This window comes from Lacerta agilis, chromosome 9 (genome assembly GCF_009819535.1).
Source record: "Lacerta agilis isolate rLacAgi1 chromosome 9, rLacAgi1.pri, whole genome shotgun sequence".
NCBI classification, from domain to species: Eukaryota; Metazoa; Chordata; class Lepidosauria; order Squamata; family Lacertidae; genus Lacerta; species Lacerta agilis.
This window is the reverse complement of record NC_046320.1, coordinates 4,245,976-4,271,616: the sequence shown is the minus strand read 5'-3', so window position 1 is coordinate 4,271,616 and position 25,641 is coordinate 4,245,976. Positions and strand designations below refer to the sequence as shown.

General features: G+C 46.5%; 1 protein-coding gene across 2 annotated transcripts in view; it reads right to left on the bottom strand.

Annotated features, from left to right (window-relative positions):
- Window positions 1-526: 526 nt before the first annotated feature.
- The window catches only part of ARID3B (AT-rich interaction domain 3B), a 52,372-nt gene continuing 27,257 nt past the window's right edge, over window positions 527-25,641 (bottom strand). For both annotated transcript variants that reach the window (XM_033161341.1, XM_033161342.1), the window contains exons 5-9: window positions 8,880-9,063; window positions 6,828-7,087; window positions 4,047-4,307; window positions 2,440-2,544; window positions 527-1,900 (exon numbers count right to left, since the gene is read on the bottom strand). In XM_033161341.1, the coding sequence (XP_033017232.1) occupies window positions 1,743-1,900; window positions 2,440-2,544; window positions 4,047-4,307; window positions 6,828-7,087; window positions 8,880-9,063 (968 nt within the window). In that variant the 3' untranslated portion in view covers window positions 527-1,742. The remainder of the gene's footprint in view (window positions 1,901-2,439; window positions 2,545-4,046; window positions 4,308-6,827; window positions 7,088-8,879; window positions 9,064-25,641) is intronic.

The window sequence follows — 25,641 nt, the reverse complement described above, 5'->3', positions numbered from 1 at the left end:
GAGCCAAGTGCTTCAATGCTATTTTGAGGACATCAAAGGTTTCTGATCCTTCAACTCAGGGGTCTCCTTTTTTTGGTGTGTCTTTGGTGCTACAATATATAAAATTTAAAATAAAAAGCAGTCAACAAGACATATAAAAAGAAGCTTTAACATATGCAAATCCTTCCAGAAGAGAGAAAGAGGTAAAATAAAACCCAACAACAACACAGCAATAAGTACATATTTCTGAGGTATTTCATCTGCTCAGGAGAAGCTGATGCAGATCTGTAGCATGACTGAGACTCGTCAAGGTAGGAGAGGGAGGGCTGATCCCTGTTGGCAAGGAGGTGGGGGCTGCCGGTGCAACAGGCTTCTGCTACAAGGAGGAAGCAGAAACAGGCAGAAGTTCAAGGGAGGAGGTACAAGGAAGTGCTAAGTGTGGAGGGGGAAGCAACTGAGAAGAGTTCATCTGTCCTAAGGAACAGCACATGGCTCCCTCATCAAGATTTTAGAAGGGAAGATGTAGGGGAAGGTGCTCAGAAGCCTCTGGGGCTGTGGGGCAGTCAATTAGGGCTGGCCCCACCAATGCACAAGGAAGCAGCCAATCCCCCTTTGATAGGCTGGGATCACAGAGGATTCTCGGCAAGTGTTAAGTGAGTGGACACAGGCAGCAGCAATGCAAGAACAGTTTTGTTCTTTCAGCATCAAGATGCCCAATCCCAGTTACATTTGGGGGGAGACAGGGAAGCAAGGGTGGGTGGGCCATAAAATGTGCCTGACCTAGATGAGCCCCTAACCACTTTCACCTTTAGCTTTCTGACTGGTAGAGTTTTTAAAAATTAAAAATAATAATAATAATTCCATGCATTCCCACCCACCCCTGAGGCAGAAAGAATGGAGAAATAGAATTGCACAACTTGACCTCATGGGGAGGCTGGATAGGAGTGAGGCTGTGGAAGAACCTGCCAATGCTGGCGCCTGAGCCCCAGTTCTGCAGGGAAGGCTGGGCAAAGCTGTGAAGGGCAGCTGGAGCAGATTCCTCCAAAGGCCTGTCCAGCCTCCCAGGGGCCTTGCTTAATGCTGCAGAAGCAGCACGAAAGGGAACTTCCATGCTGTCAGACTACACCAAAGGAAGCTAGCAGGCCAAACCTAAGGAGAGAGGCAGGCAGGAGATGCACTGGCCCTTTGAGTCAAGGCTGGCTAACTGGGAAGAGGAAAGAGACCCAGTAAGACCTGCACATTAACACACAGAGGGATCAAATATGGGTTTGTGTGTCTCTGTGTGTAAAAGCAAGCTGGAGAGAGGAATTCAAGGATGTGGGGGTGGTATATGAGAGAAGAGAGCTATGTTCCCCCTCTGCCTCTGGGGGTAGGATTGTCAATACACTGCAGTCATGTTAGGGGAAAAGGGTCGTTTGAAGCATGGGAAAACGGGTTTCTTGCCTTCGCCTTTTGCTACAGTGGCGATACTCAGTCATCTACAAAAACTCACACAGCCCATCAAGAGAATCCCTGATTGAAACACGCCCTGTGTCCCCTCCCGCCCCCCGCCCCCTTGCCCTCCTTTTCCCACCGAGGACACAGCAAGACCTGAAGAAAGGTGAGATGGGCAGCAAGAGACCACCTCGGCAGGATCCTTGCCAGCACAGGATCTTTGCTTCTCTGCCACTGGCTGGTCTTCTAAGCGGGCTCCTCGAGGCGAGGTCACCGGCAGGACCGCTTGGGGCCAGGGAAAGAGAGAGCATCTCCTCCCTGCTTCCCCCTCAGAGAGACCAGCTGGTTGAGGGCTCAACACCAGGTGTGCCCCTGGAGGAGGTCGGACTGGGTGAACAGTGGGAGGAACTGCTGCTGCCGCCGCCGGTACTCTGCGTGCTGGATCCGGCAATGAGGTGGACGACAGGTTTCTGGGCAAACAGGACCCCTGCAGGGCAGAGAGAAGGGAGGAAGATTAGCAGGCCAAGGATAACACAAGAATGCAAAAAGAGCTCTGCTGGTTCAGGCCAAAGGGGAACCATCTAGTTCAGCTTCCTGTTCTCACTGTGGCCTTCCTGATGCCTGTGAGAAACTAGCAAGCAGGATCCAAGCACAAGAGCCCTCTCCCCTCCTGTGGTTCCCAACCACTGGTATTCAGAAGCATTGCTGCATCCATCTGTGGAGACAGAAGCATAGCCATCCTGGCTAGGAGTCATCAATAGCCCTCTCCTCTTTTAAAGCCACCCACATTCGTGCCCCTCTCTACTCTGGCTTCCTCAGAGCGGCAATGGAGTACCAACAGCCGTGTGTGTGTGTGTGTGATCAGAGGATTTTTTCTGAATTGTTCTCCAGAGACCAGCCATTCCGCAGCTTGGCAGAATGCTCAGCCTGAAGCTGGATTATTCCAAATATCAGGTGGCTGATTCCAAGGGATCCACCTGCTTCGATCCCTTGCCCCATTTCAGAAGTGGACTCTTTCTCTCTCACCAGCATAGATTGTGCCATTGATTTCCACGGACATATTAATGCTTCCAAAGCCAGACGGGGTCCAGTTCAGTGCTGCTGATGTCGCCGCTGAATCTGATTTATCCTCTGGTGGGGGAAGACAAGAGACTAGTGTGAGTTGTGTTATGCTCATCCCACTGCATAGGACAGACCCGGCTTGGGCATTTCTCTCTCTCTCACCTCTCCAGACCTGATAGTTGTAAGATGGTTGGTCAACTGGTAGAGATTCCACCTTGCTCTGCACTATGCCTTGATCCACCATTAAAATAAATGGAAGGAAACAATGGGCCCTGAATGGCTCAAAGTACCAGCTGGGGAAACACTGGATACAGGAAACCATGCACAAGGTGTTTAAACCAGGGATGGCGATTTTTCTTTTTTAGACTGAGGGTCACATCTGGCGTGGAAACTGTTCAGCATGCGGGCCTGATCCCTGCACCTGGAAAACACCACATCCCAGCTGGCGGTGGGCTTTGAGGCTGGGCAATGACCCCCAGCCTCCTCCTCCTCCTACATGCAGCTGACTTTGATGGACCCTGTAGACGTGCCGTTCTCTTCACCCCTTTGGGTCCCTTCCAACTACCATTCTATACTCATGCCTCTGTGGCTGAGGTGATGAAGACGCATCAGTGGCAAAGCAAGTCCTGCACATCTCATGAGACTTCTGACATGCACCTCATCAGTGCTGTTTTTCTAGAAAAAGAGGTGCTGGAACGCATCAAGAACATCTCCCTCGTTCTCTTAGGATGGCAAGGGTACCCACCTAAGAGGTGCCAGGACTGAGTTCCGGCTGAAAAAAAGCACTGCTTGCCCAGCCAGCTTTATTGGGAAGGGACAGCTCAACTCTCTCTCGTCCACTCCAAGGGGGTCAGGAGTGAGGAGAAGAAGCCGGGTGATTCTCAAGGGGTAAAAACTCCCACAAGGCCAAGTGTGGTCTGAGGGCTGTGGTTTTCTCATCACTGGTTTAAACCAAAAAAGTTGCATCTATCTGCTCGCATCCTATTCTTGGGCAGGGGGGAGGCCAGGACATTGTGATGACTACTGTGCTTCCCCCATGCATCAAGTCCCTACCCTCCAAAAAGCATTATTCAGAATAGCAGTCTGCACAGCCCACTCAGGAAGATAATAACACAATAAGATTCAAACCAGCAGCAATTAATTGCACTTTTATTCAACACCCAATTAAAGCTAGTTCCATTAATTCAGCTTAATTGATGAACTTGATATGAGATAAGCCTGTCAGTCCCTGAGCAAGTCTTAAGATACCACATTTTGTCATGGCTTCCCTGTTCAGCAAACTCTTAATGCGATGGGTGGGCTTGATGGTGACACCCATTTCCCAATGTCTGGTTTAAGGTCACTTAGCAGATTTAAATCACCACCTCCAGTGCCCCCCTGCTTCTTAGAGCCCCCTAGGGAACCCCACCCCCCAGGGGATGCTACCACCCACTTTGGGGACCAGTTTTAGACTACGACTCCCATCAGCCTTTGCCAACCTGACGCTCTCCAGATGCTTTGAACTACGTGCGCTCACTGGGGCTGATGGGAGTTATAGTCCAAAGGCTGCTGCAGAGCCAGGGCGGCCTCACCTCGGCCGTTGATCTTGATCTTCATGGGCAGCTGCCGGGCCATGCTGAAGAGGTTCCGCTGAAAGGCCTGCTGGATGAAGCGCTGTTCCTCCTCCGTCATCCGCGCCACCTTCTCCACGGGCTCCCCAGACTCCAGCCTCTCCCTTAGCTGGTCCAGGGTAGCAGTTCGTGCCGCTGCCGTCACAGCCGCCTGCTGATTCGCCAAGGCCACAGGCATGGCAATGCGGTTTGGCGTGGACACGGTCAAGGGGACACCGTCACCTAGGAAAGCAAATGGGCCACTCAGGGACCTCTGTGAGGGAGCCTTCCCAGACCCACCGCTTCTTAAAAAAACATCTTCCATTCTTGCAAGCACACAAAAGCTCATACCAAGAACAAACTTAGTTGGTCTCTAAGGTGCTACTGGAAGGATTTTTTAATTTTTAATTTTGTTTTAAAACAACATTGTTAGACCCGGCAAATACAGCCAACTATCGCTCAGTCTCAAATCTTCCATTCTTGGGCAAGGTGATTGAGCGGGTAGTTGCTAAACAACTCCAAGCACGCCTGGAGGATGCAGACCATTTGGATCCCTTCCAATCGGGATTCAGGCTTCACCATGGAACTGAAACTGCCTGGTCGATGATCTCTGGTGGCCTAGGGACGAAGGTGAAAGCTGTTTCCTAGTTCTGTTGGATCTCTCAGCGGCCTTTGATACCATCGATCATGACATCCTTCTGGACTGTCTGGAGGAGCTGGGAGATGGGGGCACTGTTATACAGTGGTTCCGCTCCTTCCTCCTGGGCCGTGTCCAGAAAGTGGTGTTGGGGGATGAGTGTTCAGACCCCATGGCTCTCACTTGTGGGATACCTCAGGGTTCCGTCCTCTCCCCCATGCTTTTTAACATCTTTATGAAGCCGCTGGGAGAGATCATCAGAGGTGTTCATCAGTATGCAGATGATACCCAGCTCTACCTCTTTCAAATCAGAACCAGTGAAGGCAGTGAAGGTCCTGTGTGAGTGCCTGGAGGTGGTTGGAGGATAGATGGAGGCTAACAGATTGAGGTTGAATCCTGACAAGACAGAAGCACTGTTTTTGGGGGACAGGAGGAGAGCGGGTGTGGAGGACACCCCGGTCCTGAATGGGGTAACTGTGCCCCTGAAGGACCAGGTGTGTAGCCTGGGAGTCATTTTGGACTCACAGCTGTCCATGGAGGCACAGGTCAATTCTGTGTCCAGGGCAGCTGTCTACCAGCTCCATCTGGTATGCAGGCTGAGACCCTACCTGCCTGGAGACTGTCTCACAAGAGTGGTGCATGCTCTGGTTATCTCCCGCTTGGACTACTGCAATGCGCTCTATGTGGGGCTACCTTTGAAGGTGACCTGGAAACTACAACTAATTCAGAATGCGGCAGCTAGACTGGTGAAGAAGAAGAAGAAGAAGAGTTTGGATTTGATATCCCGCTTTTCACTACCCGAAGGAGTCTCAAAGCGGCTAACATTCTCCTTTCCCTTCCTCCCCCACAACAAACACTCTGTGAGGTGAGTGGGGCTGAGAGACTTCAGAGAAGTGTGACTAGCCCAAGGTCACCCAGCAGCTGCATGTGGAGGAGTGCAGAAACGAACCCGGTTCCCCAGATTACGAGTCTGCCGCTCTTAACCACTACACCAAACTGGTGACTGGGAGCGGCGGCCGAGACCAAATAACACCAGTCTTGAAAGACCTACATTGGCTCCCAGAACATTTCCGAGCACAATTCAAAGTGTTGGTGCTGACCTTTAAAGCCCTCAACGGCCTCAGCCCAGTATACCTGAAGGAGCATCTCCACCCCATCGTTCAGCCCAGACACTGAGGTCCAACTCCGAGGGCCTTCTGGCAATTCCCTCCCTGTGGGAAGCGAAGTTACAGGGAACCAGGTAGAGGGCCTTCTCGGTAGTGGCGCCCGCCCTGTGGAATGCCCTCACCTCAGATGTCAAGGAAATAAACAACTATCTGACTTTTAGAAGACATCTGAAGGCAGCCCTGTTTAGGGAAGCTATTAGTGTCTGATGTTTTATTGTATTTTTACAATTTTGTTGGAAGCCGCCCAGAGTGGCTGGGGAAACCCAGCCAGATGGGCGGGGCATAATTAATCAATTAATTAATTAATCCCCCCCCCCCCCCGGTTGTACTTGGCAGGGAAGGGATGACACTTGTTCCCCCTCCTTGCACTAACAGGAATGTAAATGCTTCAGGGGGATCACGAGCAGGCAGCTGACAACCTGCCAAAACTAGGACAAAAAAGAAGGGGCAGAAGTAAAGAAGTTTCGTGTAAATGAATTCAGGGAAGGACTGCACGGTTATGATGGAAATGGCTAAAAAGTGAAGGAGTCAAAAGGGTGAAGAATGGTGAAGAGAGGGAATGAGGCAGAGAGTAGGGAGGGAGAACACATTTAGGGGTGAAAAAAGAAGTTTATTCTGGATGCACGAGGGAAGGGGAGCCAGTAAATGCAGCTGAGGAACAACTAGGAAGATGGTAGCCACCCTTCCCCTCCATACACCAGTCCCAAGACCAGGTGACAAACTTTGCTGCCTTTGCTCACATGGCTCTGACCCAAGAACACTAAAGATGGTGGGTGTCAATGTAGCACACAACCAGCTGAAATTCTCACATCTGTTGGAGGAAGTGGTCGCTGTGAGCCACACCATGTGTGCATGTATGCGTGTGCAAACACACCCTCACCCACTGTATCCATCTGGCTGCTAAACCTGAGCACCTGGCCCTTCAGGCCACCCAAATGACAAACCAGATAAGTGGCTGACCTTTCCTGAGAGCGCCTGCTGAAGACAGGTGAGGGGTGCTGGTTCCGCCACCAGAGGCGAGGCTAACGATGGGGAAGCGGATCTTTGGAGGGCACAGGAGCGAAGGAGGCCCCGTGGCAGCAGGGGAGTAGCTGAACAAGGAGGAGCTGTAACTGGGTCGCCGGCCTTCCCGCCTGTTGCCGTCAATGGCAGCCTGCAGCTCAGCGGGAGAACTTAAGGACTTCTTCTCACATTCATAGGCGTAGAGGTACTTCATATACCTAGAAAAACAAAACAAAGAACAGGAGATGCAGAACGAGACAGAATGGTACAGCGGAGATGGACTCTAGTCAACACTCAGCCCAGGCCTAGTCACAGGGCTCATTCAGACATCAAGCCAAACCATGGTTTGTGCTAGCCACAGTTACAACAGACCCCGCCATAATTTGAGCTGCTTGTCTGTTTAGTTCTCATCTGATCAGGACTCCACTCCTGTAAGTTTGTGTTCATGTCTTACGGTGCAGCAACCTTTTGAGGCCCTGTCGTTTGCCAATGATCTGCGGATGCAAACGTAACAACAAACCACAGTTAGCACAAACTGTGGCTTGACAGGCCTGCTTGGAAGCTCTTTTTAGACCATGGTTCATAAGAAGACAAAATTTCAGATATAATGCCAGAACATTTTATCTGACTGCAGTTATACTACATAGGGGTTGCGTGAGAATAAATGAGATAAAAGTAAGTCAGAAATGGCATTATGGAAATGCTATTAAAAGGGTGGAGGGTGAAGCAGATGGCAGGCTTCAATTTGGTGATAACTTCAGGAAGGCTGAACCCAAAATACAGAAGCAGCTAGGCAAAATAGTATGTTTTTCTAAAACTAATGACAGCAGGAATGTAGAAATCCCAGGGTTCTGAATCACAGTTTACTGAGGGGGGGGGGTGACTCTCAGCATGCCCACCCCACAACTCATAAGTTGCTCAGTGCAGCAGCAGCTGGCTTACACAGCACACACTTTGCTTTTTCCTTCCTGCTGGGAAGAGCCACAGAAGCACAGCTCTGCCCAGCCAGGGCTCCACCCAGCAGCCTGGCACATTTCACCAGGGCACTGCCCTCTCAGGGGGCACAAAGGTGCCATCTTCAAGGAGTGACATTTGGCACTTCCACCTAGAGCCTCAAGCACAAGCCAAAGCAAATCCAGTGGCTTTGGGCTTAGGACTCACCACAGCACTGCAAAAGCATTAGCTGTGCTTGCTTTACTCTACTACTTATCAAACCTTTATTAGGCATTTACATGTAAAATCGCAAGAGAAAGAATCACATACAGGAACTTTAAAATATATATACACAAAGAAACAATTAAACTCATAGGCTGATTGTATGTGTGTATTAGTAAAATCTAGAATTTCGTCCTGTTAAAGTACTCCTTGAAGCACTGCTGCCAAAAACTCGGCTACCCCCGCAGTCACCCCTTGGTCAATGTCAGAGAGACAGAATCCAACACTTCCACCCTGCTGCGGTTTCAAACCGTCCAAAAGGGGGGACAACACGCGTTCACGCAGCGTACTATGTAGTGGACAATAAAAGAGAATATGCTATCCCAGATATTTTATGGGATCCCACTATGGGTACAAGCATTTAACAGTGACTTAGAAAAGATTCACTCTAGTTTCTTGAGACGTATCCTTGGACTCCCAAATGTTATTAAATATGAAACAATGTGTGCAGAATTAGGCTTGCTTTACTCAGTCCACCTGGACCTGGGGTACTATCCGCCCACGCCCCTTCAAGTCACAGTTTGCATGAGGTGCCGCAAAGCATTGTGGGGGAACGCAAAATGCTCACTGTGACTTGAAGGGGTGTGGGTGGATGTGGGGGGGGGGGACAAAAAAAAATCCGCACCGGGTACCACTTGGGCTTGCTACGCCTCTGATGGGAACAAGTTGTGATGGACTCGGACTCAGGTAGACTGGAAGCTCCTTGCAACTACACCATTCCGAATTCAGCCACGAACTCTTAACCTAGTTCTAGACTGAGATATCACACAGGCTTGTGGAAGGTCCAGGACTTACTGGGTGCGAAGTGTAAATGCAGCACTGGTGATGGAGGTGGGTAGGTTAAGGCCTTTGGTGATCTCCCTCCAGATCTTCTTGTTGATGATTTCCACCAGCCCTCCCTTGTCGGTCACCAGCTTGTAAAGCATGTAGAGGTCGAGGATCTGCTTTGCCATGATGGGGATGCGGTTGATTGGCGTCCCTGCAGCCAAAAAGAAGGAAGCAGGAAAGGAAGAGAAAGGGAGGAAGAGAATGAGGGCAAGGGAAAAGCCACTTAAGACTCCAGATGGACTTTTAACGCCTGGAACTGCCTCTGTGATCCCACAGTTCCTGTAAAGCCTTTGCCTCAACCACTCAGTCACCTACTAAATCTAAATCCAAGTATGTGTAAAACCCAAGTGCACATGTACCGCATTCTTCCCATCTCCTCTCTCTCTGTTTTTCCTCCTTCCGTTGCCCTGCTGGAGCCGAAGTTAAGATTGTAAGTTGCTGGGGGCAGTGACTGAGAGGTGATAGGCTAGCCATCTTGAAATATCTGAACGGCAGGTGAGGGCATGGAAGATGGAGCAAGATTGTTTTCTGCCACTCCAGAGAGGACAACCCTAACCAATGTATTTAAATGGCAAGAAACGAGGTTCTGACTAAGCATTAGGAAGAACTTTCTGGCAGTAAGAGCTGTTCTAGAGTAGAACAGACTGCCTCGGAAGAAGGTGGACCCTCCTGCAACGGAGGTGTTTAGACAGAAGTTGGATGGCCATCTGTCAGGGATTCTTTAGCCGTGCTTCCTGCATTGCAGTGGGTTGGACTAGATCATAGGATCATAGAACTGTAGACTTGGAATGGACCACAAGGGTCATCTAGCTCAACCCCCTGCAATGAAGGAATCTTTTTGCCCAAAGCGGGGCTCAAACCAACAACCCTGGGATTGAGAGTCTCACACTCTACCAACTGAGCTATCCCTCAGATGATGACCCTTGGGTCCCTTTCACTTCTACAGTTCTACGATCCTATGAGTGACCTATCCTTTGCCTGTTACTCAAAGTGCCATTCACATTGTTGGTGCTTTGTGCATTCTATAAAATATTACAATATCCCCAGCAAGAAGAAAAGGGTCCCTATTTGTGACAGAAGTGCAGTAACACCACTGAAGTTCTCCTCCTGGCACCCGCTTCCCCTTAGGACAAGCAAAAACACCATACGGAAGAGCTCTGCACCTAGGCAACGGACAGAGAAGAGGCCCAGCTTAGGGGAAGAGGAACAGCCGGCATTATTATGTTTAGGAGGCCAAGGTGTGAAAACCCAACAGTTTTGGTTCATGTGCAAGATTACTATGGCATTTCTGAGCACGATTGTAATCCTCTTCCTCAGGGGTTCCCATGTACCAGTACACCAGAGATGGGCAACTTTCCTGCATTTAACTGAATTTATTGTGGTTTAAGTTTTGCCTTCCGTTTCCCTGACCATGGCAGAAGTCAAATTGCAACCACTAGGAATTGCATGGCACTCCCAATCTGGAAGGGTGACTCTCGGGGGGGGGGGGGGAGATGAAAGCATCTTCATTTTAGAAATGGAAACAAAAACAAAAACAAAATATTTTGTTTTTTGAGCTGGGATGGGGAGGGGAGAGAAAAGCACCTGGCCCTCTTCTTGTATTATTTTTGTATAATTAAATACCGTATTTCACTACATAATCACTGCCACCGCATAATGGTCGCACCCCTTTTTTCAGGCCCTAAAATTGGTCCCAAAGTTTTCACCACATAATCGTTGCAGAAGAAATGCTGTGCTGCCTATTGTGCCTGCATAAGTGTCAAGTTTTTGGGTAGCACAGCTCAGGGGAGAATACAGCCGTACCTTGGTTTTCGAACAGCTTAGTTCTCGAATGTTTTGGCTCCCGAACGCCACAAACCCGGAAGTGACTGTTCCGGTTTGTGAACTATTTTTGGAAGTCAAACGTCCAACGGGGCTTCCGATGGGCTGCAGGAACTTCCTGCAGCCCATCAGAAACTGTGCTTTGGTTTCTGAATGTTTTGGAAGTCAGGCTTCCGGAACGGATTCCGTTCAACTTCCATGGTATGACTGTATAACAAGGTGGTGTTTTGTTTCCGATTTGCTTCATTAGGAAGGAGTGTAGATGAGAGGTTTTATGGTGCAATAGTATTAACTATCTGAACAACTCTTTTGAAGTCTGGCCATGGTGCTGTTCCGGACCTATTTCCTAACCACTCAAGTCTTTGGCAACCAAAATGACGCATTTATTTCCCACCCAGTCATGGGCAGCCGGTGAGCATGCAACATGTTGGTTTCAACACTGACTGGAGGCTGCATGTTTTAGGGCAGTTGCCTCTAACTTTCCTTTCTGTTCCAGCACAACTTCCTTCTGTCAGCCAGCAAATCTGGTCTTGTTAAGTCTCCTAATATTTTGAAGATGGAAAGAACAAGCCAAGCATCCCACCCCCCCAGAAATGTGAAAATGAAACACAGGCCAACACCTTTGTCAAGGAACGAAGCTCAGCTGGCATGCTGGAAACTAGGGGGCCAAATTCTCAGTAAGGTTTGGCACACTTTAAAAAACACACACAAGGAAGCAGAATTCAAGTGATTATATACTTAATGACTAGAGGAACACTACAAAACCCTCAAACGGAAAGAAGAGCCCTTTTCAGCAGGTCCTCTTTGCTGGATGGATTGTGAACACAATGCATAGCTGAACCAGAACTCCCAACCTATGGTTCTCAAGGAAGCCCAATACAGGGACTGGAGTAGAGGCTGGAGCTCAATGGATGCGGTAGAAAGGCGGATCATTATCTCTTGCCACCATAACTGTGTTTATTTTTGGGAGGGAGGTGATAAGGAGTTGAGAAATGCCCCTCCCATGCCATTGCTTCTTTGGTCTAAATTCCTCATCTGCTTTTGTTTGTTTTTGGAAAAAGAGGTGCCAGGACACCTGCACACAGTTAGATCCAAAGCTTTAAATCAAAACTTCTTCCTAACCAGAAAGTTTGCAAGCAAGGGATTTCTTGGCAACATTAGCAAACCCCATTGTGTTATATGGCAGTTCATAAATAGCAAACCATGGTTTGGTGTTGTCTTTAATGAGCATAAGGATTCTTGGGTTCAGGTACTCCCTCTTTCCCTCCCACAGAGAGATTTCTCTCCCTTGGATCTTAGTGTGAAACAAACCATTGCTAGTTTGTAAAAAAAAAAATAGCAAACTATGGCTTACTTCAAGCCAAAAAAATGATTGGGAGGGTTGACAATCTCTCTTCATGAGAGAGCTCCCGAGTCCCAAGTATTCTGGCTGCTCAAATGATGCCAAGCCAGGCTGTGGGATCATTTCTGAGCTGTCTTCACCTGTCCGACAGAAGCAGAACGCTTGCTTACGGAAGTCTTAGAAGCCCATGTTGCTCCCAGATAATTAGTAAGGGTCTGAGACACGTACACTTTATTAAACTAAGCGTTCCTTAATGTTAAAAGAAAAGGTTGACTTTATTACACCACTAGGCCAAAACATTTTTTAAAAAAACCACCTAAGTTGGCTTTTCAGTCTAAGCATTGCTGAATAAAGTCACTCTCCCAATAATTAAGCTAAAGCTTTAAATCAATCAAGCTGATTAAAGCATGCAACTCTCATTTTGATTGTTGGAGGCAAGCGAAAAACGGCTAAGAATAAAAAGTGTCCTTGATTTGAAGGATTACTTTGGTTTTTACAACCTCAGGAGTTTTAAGCCTCTGTAAGGAAATTCCTCTTCTGGCAGGGATGTTTTTCAAAACTACTTTATCACTTCTGAACTTAAGCTTGCTCCTTTTCTTTTCTTTTCATATACACTGTAAACAAATCTAGCCAATGGAATACAACGAAAACAGGCAAGCAAGGCAGAATAGGAAATGCCACAGTGGGTAGATCACATATTAAGGGCCAGTTTGACAGGAAAGGGCAAGAAATCCTCAACCAAAGATGACAGATGCTGCCCAGAGGACAGATTTCCTGCAAAATGTTGTCAGGCTCCACAGCAGAAAACATTCATAATCCTTAGAGTTTGCTTTACTGCTCTTCCTAGGATAAACAAAAGTTCCTATTAACCAATTCTATGGAATTCTTTTATGCTTTTTATGCCACATATTTTTAATGTCAAAAAGCCTGACAAGTTAACAGGGTGTGTATGCTTGTGTGTGTGTGTGTTTCAACCTTTCATGGGTGATTTGCAGCTAAGTAGACCCACTGAAATGAATGAACTGGACTAAGTTAGGTCCAAGAGGTCTACTTTGACTAAAAAATACATGACTACCATCCCATAGGGATGCGGGTGGCGCTGTGGGTTAAACCACAGAGCTTAGGGCTTGCTGATCAGAAGGTCGGCGGTTTGAATCCCCGCGACAGGCTGAGCTCCCATTGCTCAGTCCCTGCTCCTGCCAACCTAGCAGTTCGAAAGCATGTCAAAGTGCAAGTAGATAAATAGGTGGGAAGGTAAACGGTGTTTCCGTGCGCTGCTCTGGTTTGACAGAAGCAGCTTTGTCATGCTGGCCACATGACCCGGAAGCTGTACGCCGGCTCCCTCGGCCAGTAACACGAGATGAGCGCCACAACTCCAGAGTTGGACACGGCTGGACCTAATGGTCAGGGGTCCCTTTACCTTTACCTTACCATCCCATATGCTGAAAATGTAATACTCTGGGGGCTGCAGCAGCCTTACTGGTGCAGAATAATGGTTGCTCCAGCCTAGTGGTCCGTCCTTCCAAAAATTAAGAGATTCAGATGTTTCTTGCTGCTTTTATGGGTCTCAAAGGCGGCTGACTCCTACAGAGTCAGGCCAGTGACCCATCCAGCTCAGAACCGCCTATACTGACTGATGGTGACTCTCCAGGGTTTCAGATGAGACACTTTCCTAGGGCTAACCTGGAGATGCTGAGAATTTTTAAGCCCTGTGGCCACTGAACAACCCGCATGACCTTCCCCACTGAGCTGCAGCCCTACAAGAACTGGTCTGCTGGATCAGACGAACAGCATTTCATTTCTGACAGTGGCCAAGCAGCACCCTCTAGGGACCCAACAAGCAGAGTGTGAAGGCAGCAGCCCTCTCCCTCTGTGGCAACCTGTACTCAGCCACATACCGCCTCAGTGGTACCCTTGAGGAAATATTCCCAACATTACACTTTTGCACAGACAGGGCCGTAACGTTTGAAGAAAGACTAATAAGAATTAATGGGAGTAGTTAGCATTTGTACAGTGCTGCTGAGTGTTGTAAAGAGCATCATGTACACTTTTGGAACGTGATCTTTGCAACAGCCCTGCAAGGTAGCAGAGTATCATCATCTCCATATTGCACAGAGAATTCACCTTGCATCACACAACTTCATGGCAGAGGTAGACACACCAGGCCAGTTCTCACATGCAAGGATACATGGGTTTGGCCTAAAACATCGTTTGGTTGAGATGTTCTACTTCCAATATATACGCCAGTACCAAAAATGCAGAAGCTTCAGTTTGTGCAGAATGTTGCAGCAGGATTGCTGACAGAAGTCAGGCTTTGTCAGCGTATAACACCTGTGCTCAGAGATCTCCACTGGTTGCCAGTTTGCTACAGGGTCAGGTTCAAGGTGTTTCTATTAGTATATAAAGCCCTTAACAATGTGGGACTACCTGAGAGATTGCCTTACCCCATAAGCATAAAGGCTCACTTGACCGTTTCAATCAGCAGAATCAGCACTATTACAGGTGCCACAGGTGTTCCGAATTTGTAAGACATGGATCATTTAACAGACCAGCACCTATACTCTGGAACTTCCTGCCTACTGATATCAAGCAGGTGCCCTCACTGTACTCCTTCTTGTGTAGACAAACCTACCCAAATGCTTGGAAAGTTTAGATTAATCTTTAGTATTTTAACTTTTTGTATGTTTTAAAGTATTGTGGTATGTTTCTTGATTTTATTGTTTTATATTTTTTTAAAATCAAACAGTATATAAATTTTATGAAATAAATAATACACAAATAGGGGAATCAGCTGTGAGAACAAAGAGGAATCCAGCCTCTGTATGAAATGGTTTTACAAGTATCCGACAGACCTCCCAATCATCTGTTGAACCAGTTTTATGGCAGCCCACTTAACATCTGTGCTAGGGCTCCGTGCAAGACATGACATGATTCAAAAGGCACTGCAGAGCTTTGCGGAGCCACCAGCTAAAACTGCAAATGAAGAACAAGGGCAACTACCCATCCTCTTGCTTTCACAAAAGCAGAAATAAAAGTGATATGCACATTTGTGTGTGCAAGTGTTTCCTTTCACTGATGGGTGTCATTCTTCTGCCCTGGTAAATTCTCTGTGAGAAAGGCAGGAGAGAGCTGGGTGCGTGAAAACATTAATAAAGATTAAGACCAGAATGCATGCTTTGCGTATCCAGTAAATGCACTTTTACACTCCCCCGGGGCCTCCTGTGGGACTAATTACCCACCCACTCTTCCCCAATCCAATTTAGCGTATGGTATTAACTTATCCCTAAGCATGCTTGATCCAGTGACCAGATGGGGAAGGCAGAGAGTGAAAGGGGAGGTAACTAACAAATTTTCCCAGGAAGACCAGGGGCAGCATTGAAGGCTGGTCTATGCAACCAATGGATAGATGTAAGGTGGCTGCAGGAAGACTGCTTGGCAAGTCCCGTGTTCCTGCAATATACATTGGATGCCAAGTGCAGCACATATTGTCAAATGCTCAAGACAGCAGCATTTACAGTGGGATACCAGAAGTGAAAACCTGAGTTTGCCTGCACTGATATGATTTCAGAGATGGTGCTCTACAGTTTTAAACTACTGTGACTTTCTGAATGAATGCGAGGTTGAATGTGGGCTAAGTTTTTTTGTTTTTTTTTTAAAGAATATAAATAATCTTTATTTCAAAATATTTTTTAAAAATACATTCACACACAAATATACAACAAAGAAAAATGCAAATCATACAATGCAAACATAATCACAAAAGAAAAAGAAAAGATAACCAACCCCCCCAAAAAACAGCAAATAAATAAATAAATAAATAAATAAATAAATAAATAAATAAATACAATGACTCCCCGTCATTTGTATATCGTTTCCCTCTACACTTTAACATTTCTTACTTTTCCTCACCATACAATACAACCATCTAGCAAAATGCGTCAATCTGTCATATAATATACTATCCATCTATATATTCCCTCATGTATCTCATTCTAGACAAATCACCAATTCCGTTTTTATACCTTCTTTAATCAAGTAATCCTCCACATATTTCCACTCGCTTTTGATTTTTTGTTTTGGGACATTTCTAATCGCTGCTGTCATCTTTGCTAAATTCATATGTTCTACTAATTTAATCTGCCAATCCTCAATTGTTGGGATTTTCTCCCCTTTCCAATTTTGAGCAACCAACATCCTCGCTGCTGCACACGCATATAGAAAGATATTTCTCCTATCTTCCGGGATATTCTCAGGGATCAAGCTTAAAAGGAAGGCTTCTGGCTTTTTCTCGATCGTCACTTTCAACATTTTTTTCATTTTATCATAAATCTCGCTCCAGAATTTAGCAACCTTTATACATTTCCACCAACAGTGGAAATAACTACCTACCTTCTCCTGACATTTCCAACATTTATCCGAATTGTTTTTGTAGATTTTGTAGATTTTTGCCAGTTTCTCTGGTGTCAGATGCCATCTGTATACTAGCTTCATCATATTTTCCCCAATTCCCATGCAAGCAGTGAATTTCATATTAACCTTCCACAACCTCATTAGACTCAAATAGGTTAACATCATTCTCAACTTTCTTTGCTTTAAATGTCTATGCCCAAAGAATATAGTTCTGCAACTAAAGTGGCATATTTCAAGATAAGTAGGTGCTCCAATCAAGGGGGCATTTATATTGCTTTGTTTACCCTTCCAAAAAGCTTTCCAGCATTACCCAGTTTCCTGATATGATCCACCAATGGCTTTGAAATTTCAAAACCCAATAGAAAGTGTTGTCAAATATTATATTTAAAATATTTATATCCCACCCTGCATCGCATCATCTCAGGACTGGGTGCAATGAAACAAGTACTTAATACCAAACATACAAGCTAGTAAAATTAATCTGCTTAAATCCCTCTGTATGCTGCTCTGTATATTCTGTGGTGCTGTATGCCCCTAGCACAAAGAGCAGCATAGTCTACATTCATAAAATGAAATCTAGCCCTGTTTCCTTCCTGTACCTGACTCTCTCGCCCTTCTCAAAAAGTGGCTTAGGTTTTACAGCACAATCCTATGCATATCTATTAAAAATAAGGTGAAGTGCAGCCTTACCCTCAGAGAAATCCTGTGAGGTAGGCTAGGTTAGTCATTAATAGAATCATAGAACTGTAGAGGTGGAAGGGACCCTGAGGGTCATTTAGTCCAACCCCCTGCAATGCACAAATTTCAACTAAAGATCCATGATAGATGGCCACTGAACCTCTGCTTAAAAACCCCCAGTAAAGGAGAAACACCACCATCCGAGGCAATCTGTTCCACTGTCCAATAGCTCTTACCATCAGAAAATTCTTCCTGATGTTTAGTTTGAATCTCCTTCCTTGTAACTTGAATCTATCAGTGCCCAGAACTGGACCCAGGACTGCAGGTGGGGTTTGATCAAGGAAGAAGAGAGTAATACTTCACAGAGCTCGGGTGAGAAATCTGTGCCGCTCCAGATGTTTGTTGTTGGGACTACAGCTCCTACCAGCCTCAGGCAGCATGGCCCAATGGTCAGGGGTGGTGGGAGGTGTAGTCTAACAACAGATTCCCCACCTTTGGCTAGAGCATTCTCTGTGGCTGCCCACATGGGTGGAGTTGTGTTTTTTGAGAGTCACTAAGCAAGAGTGCAGCCTGCCAAGAGCTATCAGTAATAGCAGAAATAGGTAATACCAAGACTTTTCTTTTTAGATAGGCTTTTACCCTTCATATGATGCAGTTTAGTTTTATTTGTATCATTCTTCCCGGTGAAATTATACACTTTTACCAGAGCTCTCCGCTTTGAGAACTTGTTTTAGTTTAAGAACAGATGTACAAACAAACAAACAAACAAACAGGGCTGATACACTGGGAATATACAGATACACTGCACCACAAGGTCTTATGCTTGAAATCTGAATTCTGTGTTTTGCCGTTTTCATACCATTTTTTTAAATTGAAGGATTGAATTAATGTTACAAATGTGGTTTTTAAAAAATTGCTTTGGTGTTCCCTGGGGTTGAAAAGCAGTCTATAAACAAAACACCAACCAACCAGCCACCAATAATGCCTAAAAAAAGCCTCAGAAATCAGAGCAAGGTCTAAGGATAAGTTTGTGATTCAATGTCTTTGTGGAAGTCGTTGTTCCCTCTGACTAAATAAATAAGGATCAGCAAACATATTCAAATGTTATTGGTTAGCACTGTTTCTTTGTGCAGAACTTCTATCCAATAATAATAATAAAAGCAGAAAGCAAAGCCCAAATAGCACTGATCATTTTTAAAGAGCTGCATCAGTATTTGCTTGGCGCTGGGTAACAGATGTGAACAGTGCATTAACTTCCATGTATACAGTGATTTTTTTTATTATAATAAACCACATGGGCTATATGTGTATTTGAAATCCATGATACAAATATGTGTTAGGAAAATAGGAAGTTGCCTGTACAGAGTTATAGCCATGCGTTTACACCAGGGTTGAGGAACTCCAGCCCAGGGACCAATCTGAACAGCCGATTTCCCACCCACCCCACCCACCTGTCAATCAGCTGACTGTGTTGGGAGACATCAGTGGATGTGGGGTGGGGTCAATTATGTGTTGGCTGCCCCCCGCCCCCCCGGCCAGTTCCCAACAGGGAAGTAAGCAGCAGACAGTCAAAGCAGGATTTAACCTCTGTTTTATCAGCTGATAAGCGGGCATTAAATCCTGCTGGGTGCTGTTTCTCCAGCAAATGCCCACATCTGCTTGCCTAGGTTTTTTTTGACAATTTTATTCTCCATGGTGTTTAATGAATGATCAGTTTTATTTTGGTATTTCCTCTGCTTTTAGTGCTGGTTTTTCAGGTTTTAACACTGTGTTGCATTTACTTAACGTGAACTGCTTAATTTTAAATGCACAGTTTGGTGCTTATTTGAAAGACTGGACAAAAGCCATTTAAAATATATTTTAAAAATAGATTTAACAGTAAAGGGAAAGCCGACTTCATTTTCCATTCCAGTGCTGTTTTGGATGCTCGAGGCCTTTCACAGGTGGAGACTGAGAGAAGCAAACAAGGCACAGTAAGTGTGGAAAGGTTCCTCATACAGCTCTCAACCGCCTGCCTTCCCAGCCCCCTGGTAGGAAGAGAAAGGCGTTAAGTCTTTATTGGAAGCCCCCAGCGCTGAACAGGAAAGGCTGAGAAATGAGCATCATGGGACAGAAAGAGAGAGGCAGAGGCTGAGCAGATCCTTTCACGGCCGGCTGCGAAGCTTGTCAGGGCCCATGATGGATTACTGTCATCTGGCAGTGGGGGGATTAATGATCTGGGGGTCAGAGGGGAGAATTCCAGAGGGAAAGGTCACTGACCGGGGGCACGGGGCAGGACTTGTTGCCTTTTGATGGCAAGCTCATTTCTACTGTACTTTCCAGTGTGTCTCTCTCTATTCCGACAGCACGCAGGGACCTCTTGGATTGCGGCGATGCAGACAGAGGGCCCAACCTCTTGCCAGCAAAGGGAGTGGGCTGTTTCCTCTGTCCTTACATTCTGCATGCACTTCCCCTTTTCACTAACAGAGGAACACCCCCCCCCCGCTTCACCCCTGCTGCTACATGATCCCAAGCCACCTCACCTCTGATACAGGGTAATCAAAATCAGATGGAGCCCTGGGCACAGATAATAAACAGCAGCCCAAGGAGTCTGCTTTCAGGCGCAGGGGACTACAGAGGCTTTTCTGAGTCCAGAACTGGAGATGACAAAATGTCTAGAGCCTGGAGAGAGGAATAATTCTCCAGGGCTCTGTGCCAGCAATTTAAAATATAAACTGTCCCGGGCTCTGCGTTCATCATCTGAGCCCCTTCTTTGTGTGCCTCCTCCACGTGAGATCCGGAGGGGGGGGGCAACATGAGAACAGGCCTTTTCTGTAGTGGCTCCCCGTTTGCAGAATGCTCTCCACAGGGAGCTTCAGCAGGCACCTTCATTACACACCTTTAGGCACCAGGCAAAAACATTCCTTTTCAACCAGGCCTCTGACTTATTAATAGTCTACACCCTTTCAAATGTGTCTGTGGGAAGGGTGGTGGTATTGTTTGGCTGTTTTGTTTTACTTATTTATTTGTTTTTATCCTGTATTTTATTCTGCGAACCGCCGTGAGATCTTTTGATGATGAAGGGCAGTATATAAATCTAATCTAATCTAAAAAATAAATCAATGGAGCTCGGTTGCTGCAACAGACTTGCATGCATACGTGACTCCCTGCCCCAAATCGGCATGTTTGGGACCTTGGTAGAAAGATCTCCAGGATGGCAAAGGTGCTACCTGAACTGTGGTGCTTGGTGCCCAACTCCAGAGGTAGGGCAAAATTAAGAAAGGTATTTGCTGTCACAAGCGAACAGGCTGGTGGCAAATATTGTGCACCCAACAGGCTGCCCCCTGCCAAATAAGGAAATGTCTGTGGTTCCTAGGCAGCTGCCCATCCAGGCAGCTTAGCTTTGAGACCATGACTCTATTTTAAAGGTAAGGAGATTCCAGTGGCTAGCTGACACCTATCCAATTTACAGCAGAACCCAAGAACACAAGCTAATTACCACACGCTGCTACGGGGTAGCCAACGTGCTTGCCTGGCAGATGCTGTGGGCTTATAGCTCCCATCCAACTCAGCCAGCACAGGTAATGGTCAAAGGAGGTGGCAACTGTGAGCCAGCAATATTGGGAGGGCTTCGTGCTGACTACACCTGGGCTAAGCAGAGGGGTGAGTCCTGCCTCTGAGAGAGACGTGTATTCAAATCCTACCTTTGCCATGAGCTCTATGCATGGCAGCCTGGTGCCCTCCATACAATCTGGAGTACAATTTCCATCAGCCTTGACCACTGGCCTTCATGGATGTGGCTGATGGAAACTGTAGTCCAGCAACAGCTGGAAGGTACCAGGGTGGGGAACACGCATGTCAGGTCTTGGGACTCTAGCCATCTGCCAGTGATACTTTAGTTGAGATTTCTGCATTGCAGGGGGATGGACTAGGTGACTCTTGGGGTCCCCTTCCAACTCTACCATTCTATGACTCCCTCTGACCTCCAATTGTCCATCCACAAAGTACAAACACAGGTAACAGAGGCCTGATAGTCCTATCACCATAGGACAAAAGGAAAAAAGAAACACTGATAACACTATGCCCTTCCTTCTCACGGCTCACCAGCCTACACACTTTTCTAGAAAAATTAAAAAAAAAACTTCCTACTGAATCTCAACACTGGCTAGGAAGAGAGTGTGGTAGTATTAATGGGCATGCAAAAGTATCACGACCAGGAGACCTGGATCCTTTGCTCTCTGTTATCCTGAAAATTTACCAAAACTCCACTCTTCTGCTCTGTGCCACAATTCTGCCTCCCCAAAATGGAGTCAATGTCATAGTACAATCAAGTCTTACACACATTTCACTTGCACAATTTCAGCCAGACATGGTTATTATTATTACTACTTATTGAATTTATATACCGCCCTATACCCGGAGGGTAAATGTCGCCAGTTGAAATCCAGCAAATTAACACAAGCAAGGCAGAGGACTTAAAAGTTATTTTTGCTCCAGGGTTTCCTGGTGCAAAATAGCTTTTCTGGGATGCTCTTGCGAGATCTCGCAGGGCCATCAGAGCTTCTGAGAGATGTCGCACAAGCATCCTTAGCCTTCTGGAGCAGGTGTGCTGAGCAGCCCTTCCCAGCAAGCGTGGTAAAGAGCTTAAATACCCTTTTGCACTGGGAAAACTGTCTCAGATAGATTTTAAAAAGAATTAAGCAAACTGTAGGCAGACTGGCCTATCAGTGGCTACTCTAGCTAAGATAGAAGCTCCATATTCAGAGCTAGTGTACCTCTGAACACCAGCTGATGCAGTAGGGAGACAGTTATGGTGGCGGGGGTGGGGATGGGGCCAAGGGCCTTTAATTCCTGCTTGTGGGCTTTCTGGAAGCACCTGTGGGGAAACACTTTCTGATTTGTCACCTGCCAAATCTGCTGTATGCCCCAACAATGCAGGATACATTGCTGATGGGAGCAGCTTTTCAGTGGCAGCACCCCAATCTGGCAGTTCTCTCCCAAGGGAAGTTAGCCCCATGCTAGACCTCTATTAGGTCTCCCCTCCCTCTGCTTTTAATGGTTTTTAAAAAATGATACTGAAAGTATTAAATTCTGTTCTTCTTTGTTTTAACACTCTGGTTTATTTCAAGTTATTGTTTAAAAATTGTATTTGTGATTGGCCTTTAAAATAATCTTGGGGGCCCTCATTTGGGCCCAAATGTGGTTTTGAAAAGCTTCAACAAGTAAAAGAAAGATGGTGCTTGGGGAAAGTGACTGGAGGCCCTGGAGGAATTGCTGCCATCTGGTTTTACCAGTTGCTGGAAACCACAGGAGGGGAGAAGGCTCTTGTGCTCAGGTCCAGCTTGCTTGTTTCCTGGAAGAAGCATCTCTTTGGCCACTATGAGAACAGGATCCTGGACCAGATGGGCCACTGGCCAGATCCAGCAGGCTCTTCTTAAGTTTTTATGTCACAAGCGGCAAAGAGCAACCAATCCTGCATACTTTTCCAGGTTTCAATAAAGGGCCAGAAATGTTCCAGATCGGCCTTCGACAACCTGGTGCCTTGCAGATGCTCTGGACTTCCACTCCCATCAGACACAGCTGACGTCTGTTGCCAGAATCTCTGTGCATGTGGCAAAGCAAGAAGTTACAGGCTCTGCCCTTAGGACTTGTTTGAAAGGTAATAAAATGCAGTCCGGAGAGAAAGAAGCCCTCTCTGCCCATCTGCCCCCCCCCATCCCATAGCAGCCCTCATCACTCATCCCATGCCCCAAGCCCCTTGTCTAGTTCCACAGTGAATCTTCACACCTCCTGATGCGATAGTCATTACCTGATCTGCTAACCTGTGGGCCCTCACATATGTTTATCAAAGCGGGAGCTGAGAAGGAGAGCAATTAATCATGTTCTATTTGATGTGTGAGGCCCAGTTCTTATCTGCACCCATGGAAATGCCATTGGGCTCCGTTTCCCCTTCACCCCCTGAATAACGCAAGACTGACGGATTGCTCCTGCTTATTAGATGAGCTGCCAAACTGAAGTCTACTTAACAGGCACCTGTGTCCTTGTGTCAAGGCGACCCACCCAGTCAAAGTTGCCTAATCTGCCCCGATGCACCCACTGTGTCCCAAAACTACTATCTAGGCCCGTTCTCATGGAGTTTGTTCATGTTAAGCCTCGCTAGTGTTCAGTTGCTCGATGGCTACTGGCACAGCTGGGTTCAATATACTTCATGCTCATAACATCTTTACCAGATGTTCAACAGCTCTGCTACTGGTGGGGTTCTCACCCCTCTGACCCTTGAACTAACTCCCCCAGCGATATCTGAAGCAGAAACATAGTTTTTCCAGAAGTAAAAGCAGATCCATTGATGTCTTAAAGGCTTAAATGGGCAGGCTTGAGCCCACTGGCTTCAGATATGAAGCAAAGGCCTCCACGGGCATGTTGGCAAAGAGGCCTGCTTTTTCCTTCGGCTCTCAGGAGACTCGGCCTCATCGTGTGGCCTGAGTGCCCAGCATTAAACTAGTAAAGCACATTAACTGAAGCATCTGAACAGAAGTCATCGGCTCTTAAGCTGGATGGGGAAAGGGCCCAAGGGTATCCCTAGCAAGAGAGGAAGATAGAAGTATCTTCATGTGACCTTAAAGAAAGCTAAGTGTGGATGAATGGAAGTTCAGACTCATAAGGAGCTATGCTAATGTGAGAGGTACGCTGCTATGAAGTGAAACAGGGCACCAAGATTTCTCTGATGAGCAAGGGCCCACAAAAGACTGGCAGTCAACAACAACAACCAAATGCACATGCTTGTGCAACGCAGCTCCTCTCATGAGGGGAAAAACCTTTATTGCAATTATTGGTTTCAGAGGCATTCCAAGATCCAGCGCCTGTTCTGTGCCTTCAGCTTTCAGGCGTGCCGGGGGGGGGGGGGCAGCACTTGTTGCTGTCATGCCTAGCCCCAGAGGTTCAAAATCCAGAGAAGCATCTTGCAACTGAGCTCCAGAGAAAGGTGGGACATCTTGCTGGTATGAACCATTGATACCCTCTCCAAAAGTCCTCCCTGCTCGCACCTAATTCACACTTGGAAAGAGACTGCCACTTCTACATAGTTATAAAAAGCTCCTTCTGAGAGAAATTCCAACAAAGAAGGAGCAGGCTGTTTTATAGCACTCCATTCTGCATGTTCCTTCATTCTTACTTAGTAATTAAAGTATCTGAAAGCTGGAATCGGTGAATGGCTGAATTCTCTCTGAACCCATGACTTCCTTTCCAAATTCCTCAAGGCAGTGCCACAGAAGGCTCCACAGGCAAAAGCCTAAGGGAATAGCATGTTCCAAGCTCAGAGATGGAAAAGGTAGCCAATAACAGTGTATATGGTAAAAGAAACCTTCCCCTTTTCATCAGTATTCTTCTCCTATCTTTTCCATACAAATACTCCAAGTTCATGATATGAACCAATTGCCCACAGCAGCAAATAACTGAATTTTAGTGTCAGAATAGTTCGGAGTTCAGGGGTTTGAAAAGGCATGGGAGTTTTGCACTAGTTTTAGTTCAAAGCAACAGAGCACAATTTCCTTATTTCTTTGCTCATCACTAATCTCCTCCAGGACCCGCAACAGAAAGTCCACAACACCACTGTAAGGAATTTGTATAGCGGAATTAGGGTAAACATGCTCCTGTTAGCTCACTTGATTTGGCCTGCTACTGAAGGAGAAATATCGGCAATATTCAGACTCTAGGATATCCTCCAGGTAGCAAAAACTTAGTGGTGAAGAAAAGGGGGGGGGGGAGGAGGTATTAAGGGTATTCCCTAGATAGGCTTGATAAGTGCCACTGCTGCCTGGAGATAAAAGAACCCCCTGCCAAATGCTTTCATCAATATCAGTATTTGCTGCAAGCTTTTCCACATCTGAAAACATGCAGATAAGGCATACAACAGCAGGAAAACATTAAAACCACACGCTTGGGCTTACAAAGCCTCTTCTATGTATATACACATCAAACTCAGAATGGACAAGCCATCTGGGAAAACTAAGGTCACGTAGGAAACCTTGAGCAGCAGCAGAATGGCACAATCAGAAGCTTTTTATGAGATCTTCACAAAGGAGGAACTTAAATGAACAAAACAGTTTTCCTGGCTACACCACCATTTGCAACCCAGCATCCTTTCCTTCTTGAGAATTGATGCACACCCATATTCCCTATGTAGCGTAGTTTATTCGCCTGGAAAACAACCTACCTTTTCCAGAAGATTTCTAAAGAAATCCAGACCATGGTATTCTGATATAATGGATCTGTTGGACACTGTGAGAATAAGATGCTGAGCTAGCAGAAGAATGGAAGGGGAAAGCTAATGCGGTCAGGCCCTTCTTCATGTGTCTCCTCCACAAGAGGTCCAGAGGGTGGCGACACAAGAACAGGCCTTTTCTGCAGTGGCTCCCCGTTTGCGGAATGCTCTGGCCAGGGAGGCTCACCTGGCATTTTCATTACATATCTTTAGGACCCAGGCAAAAATGTTTTTCTATA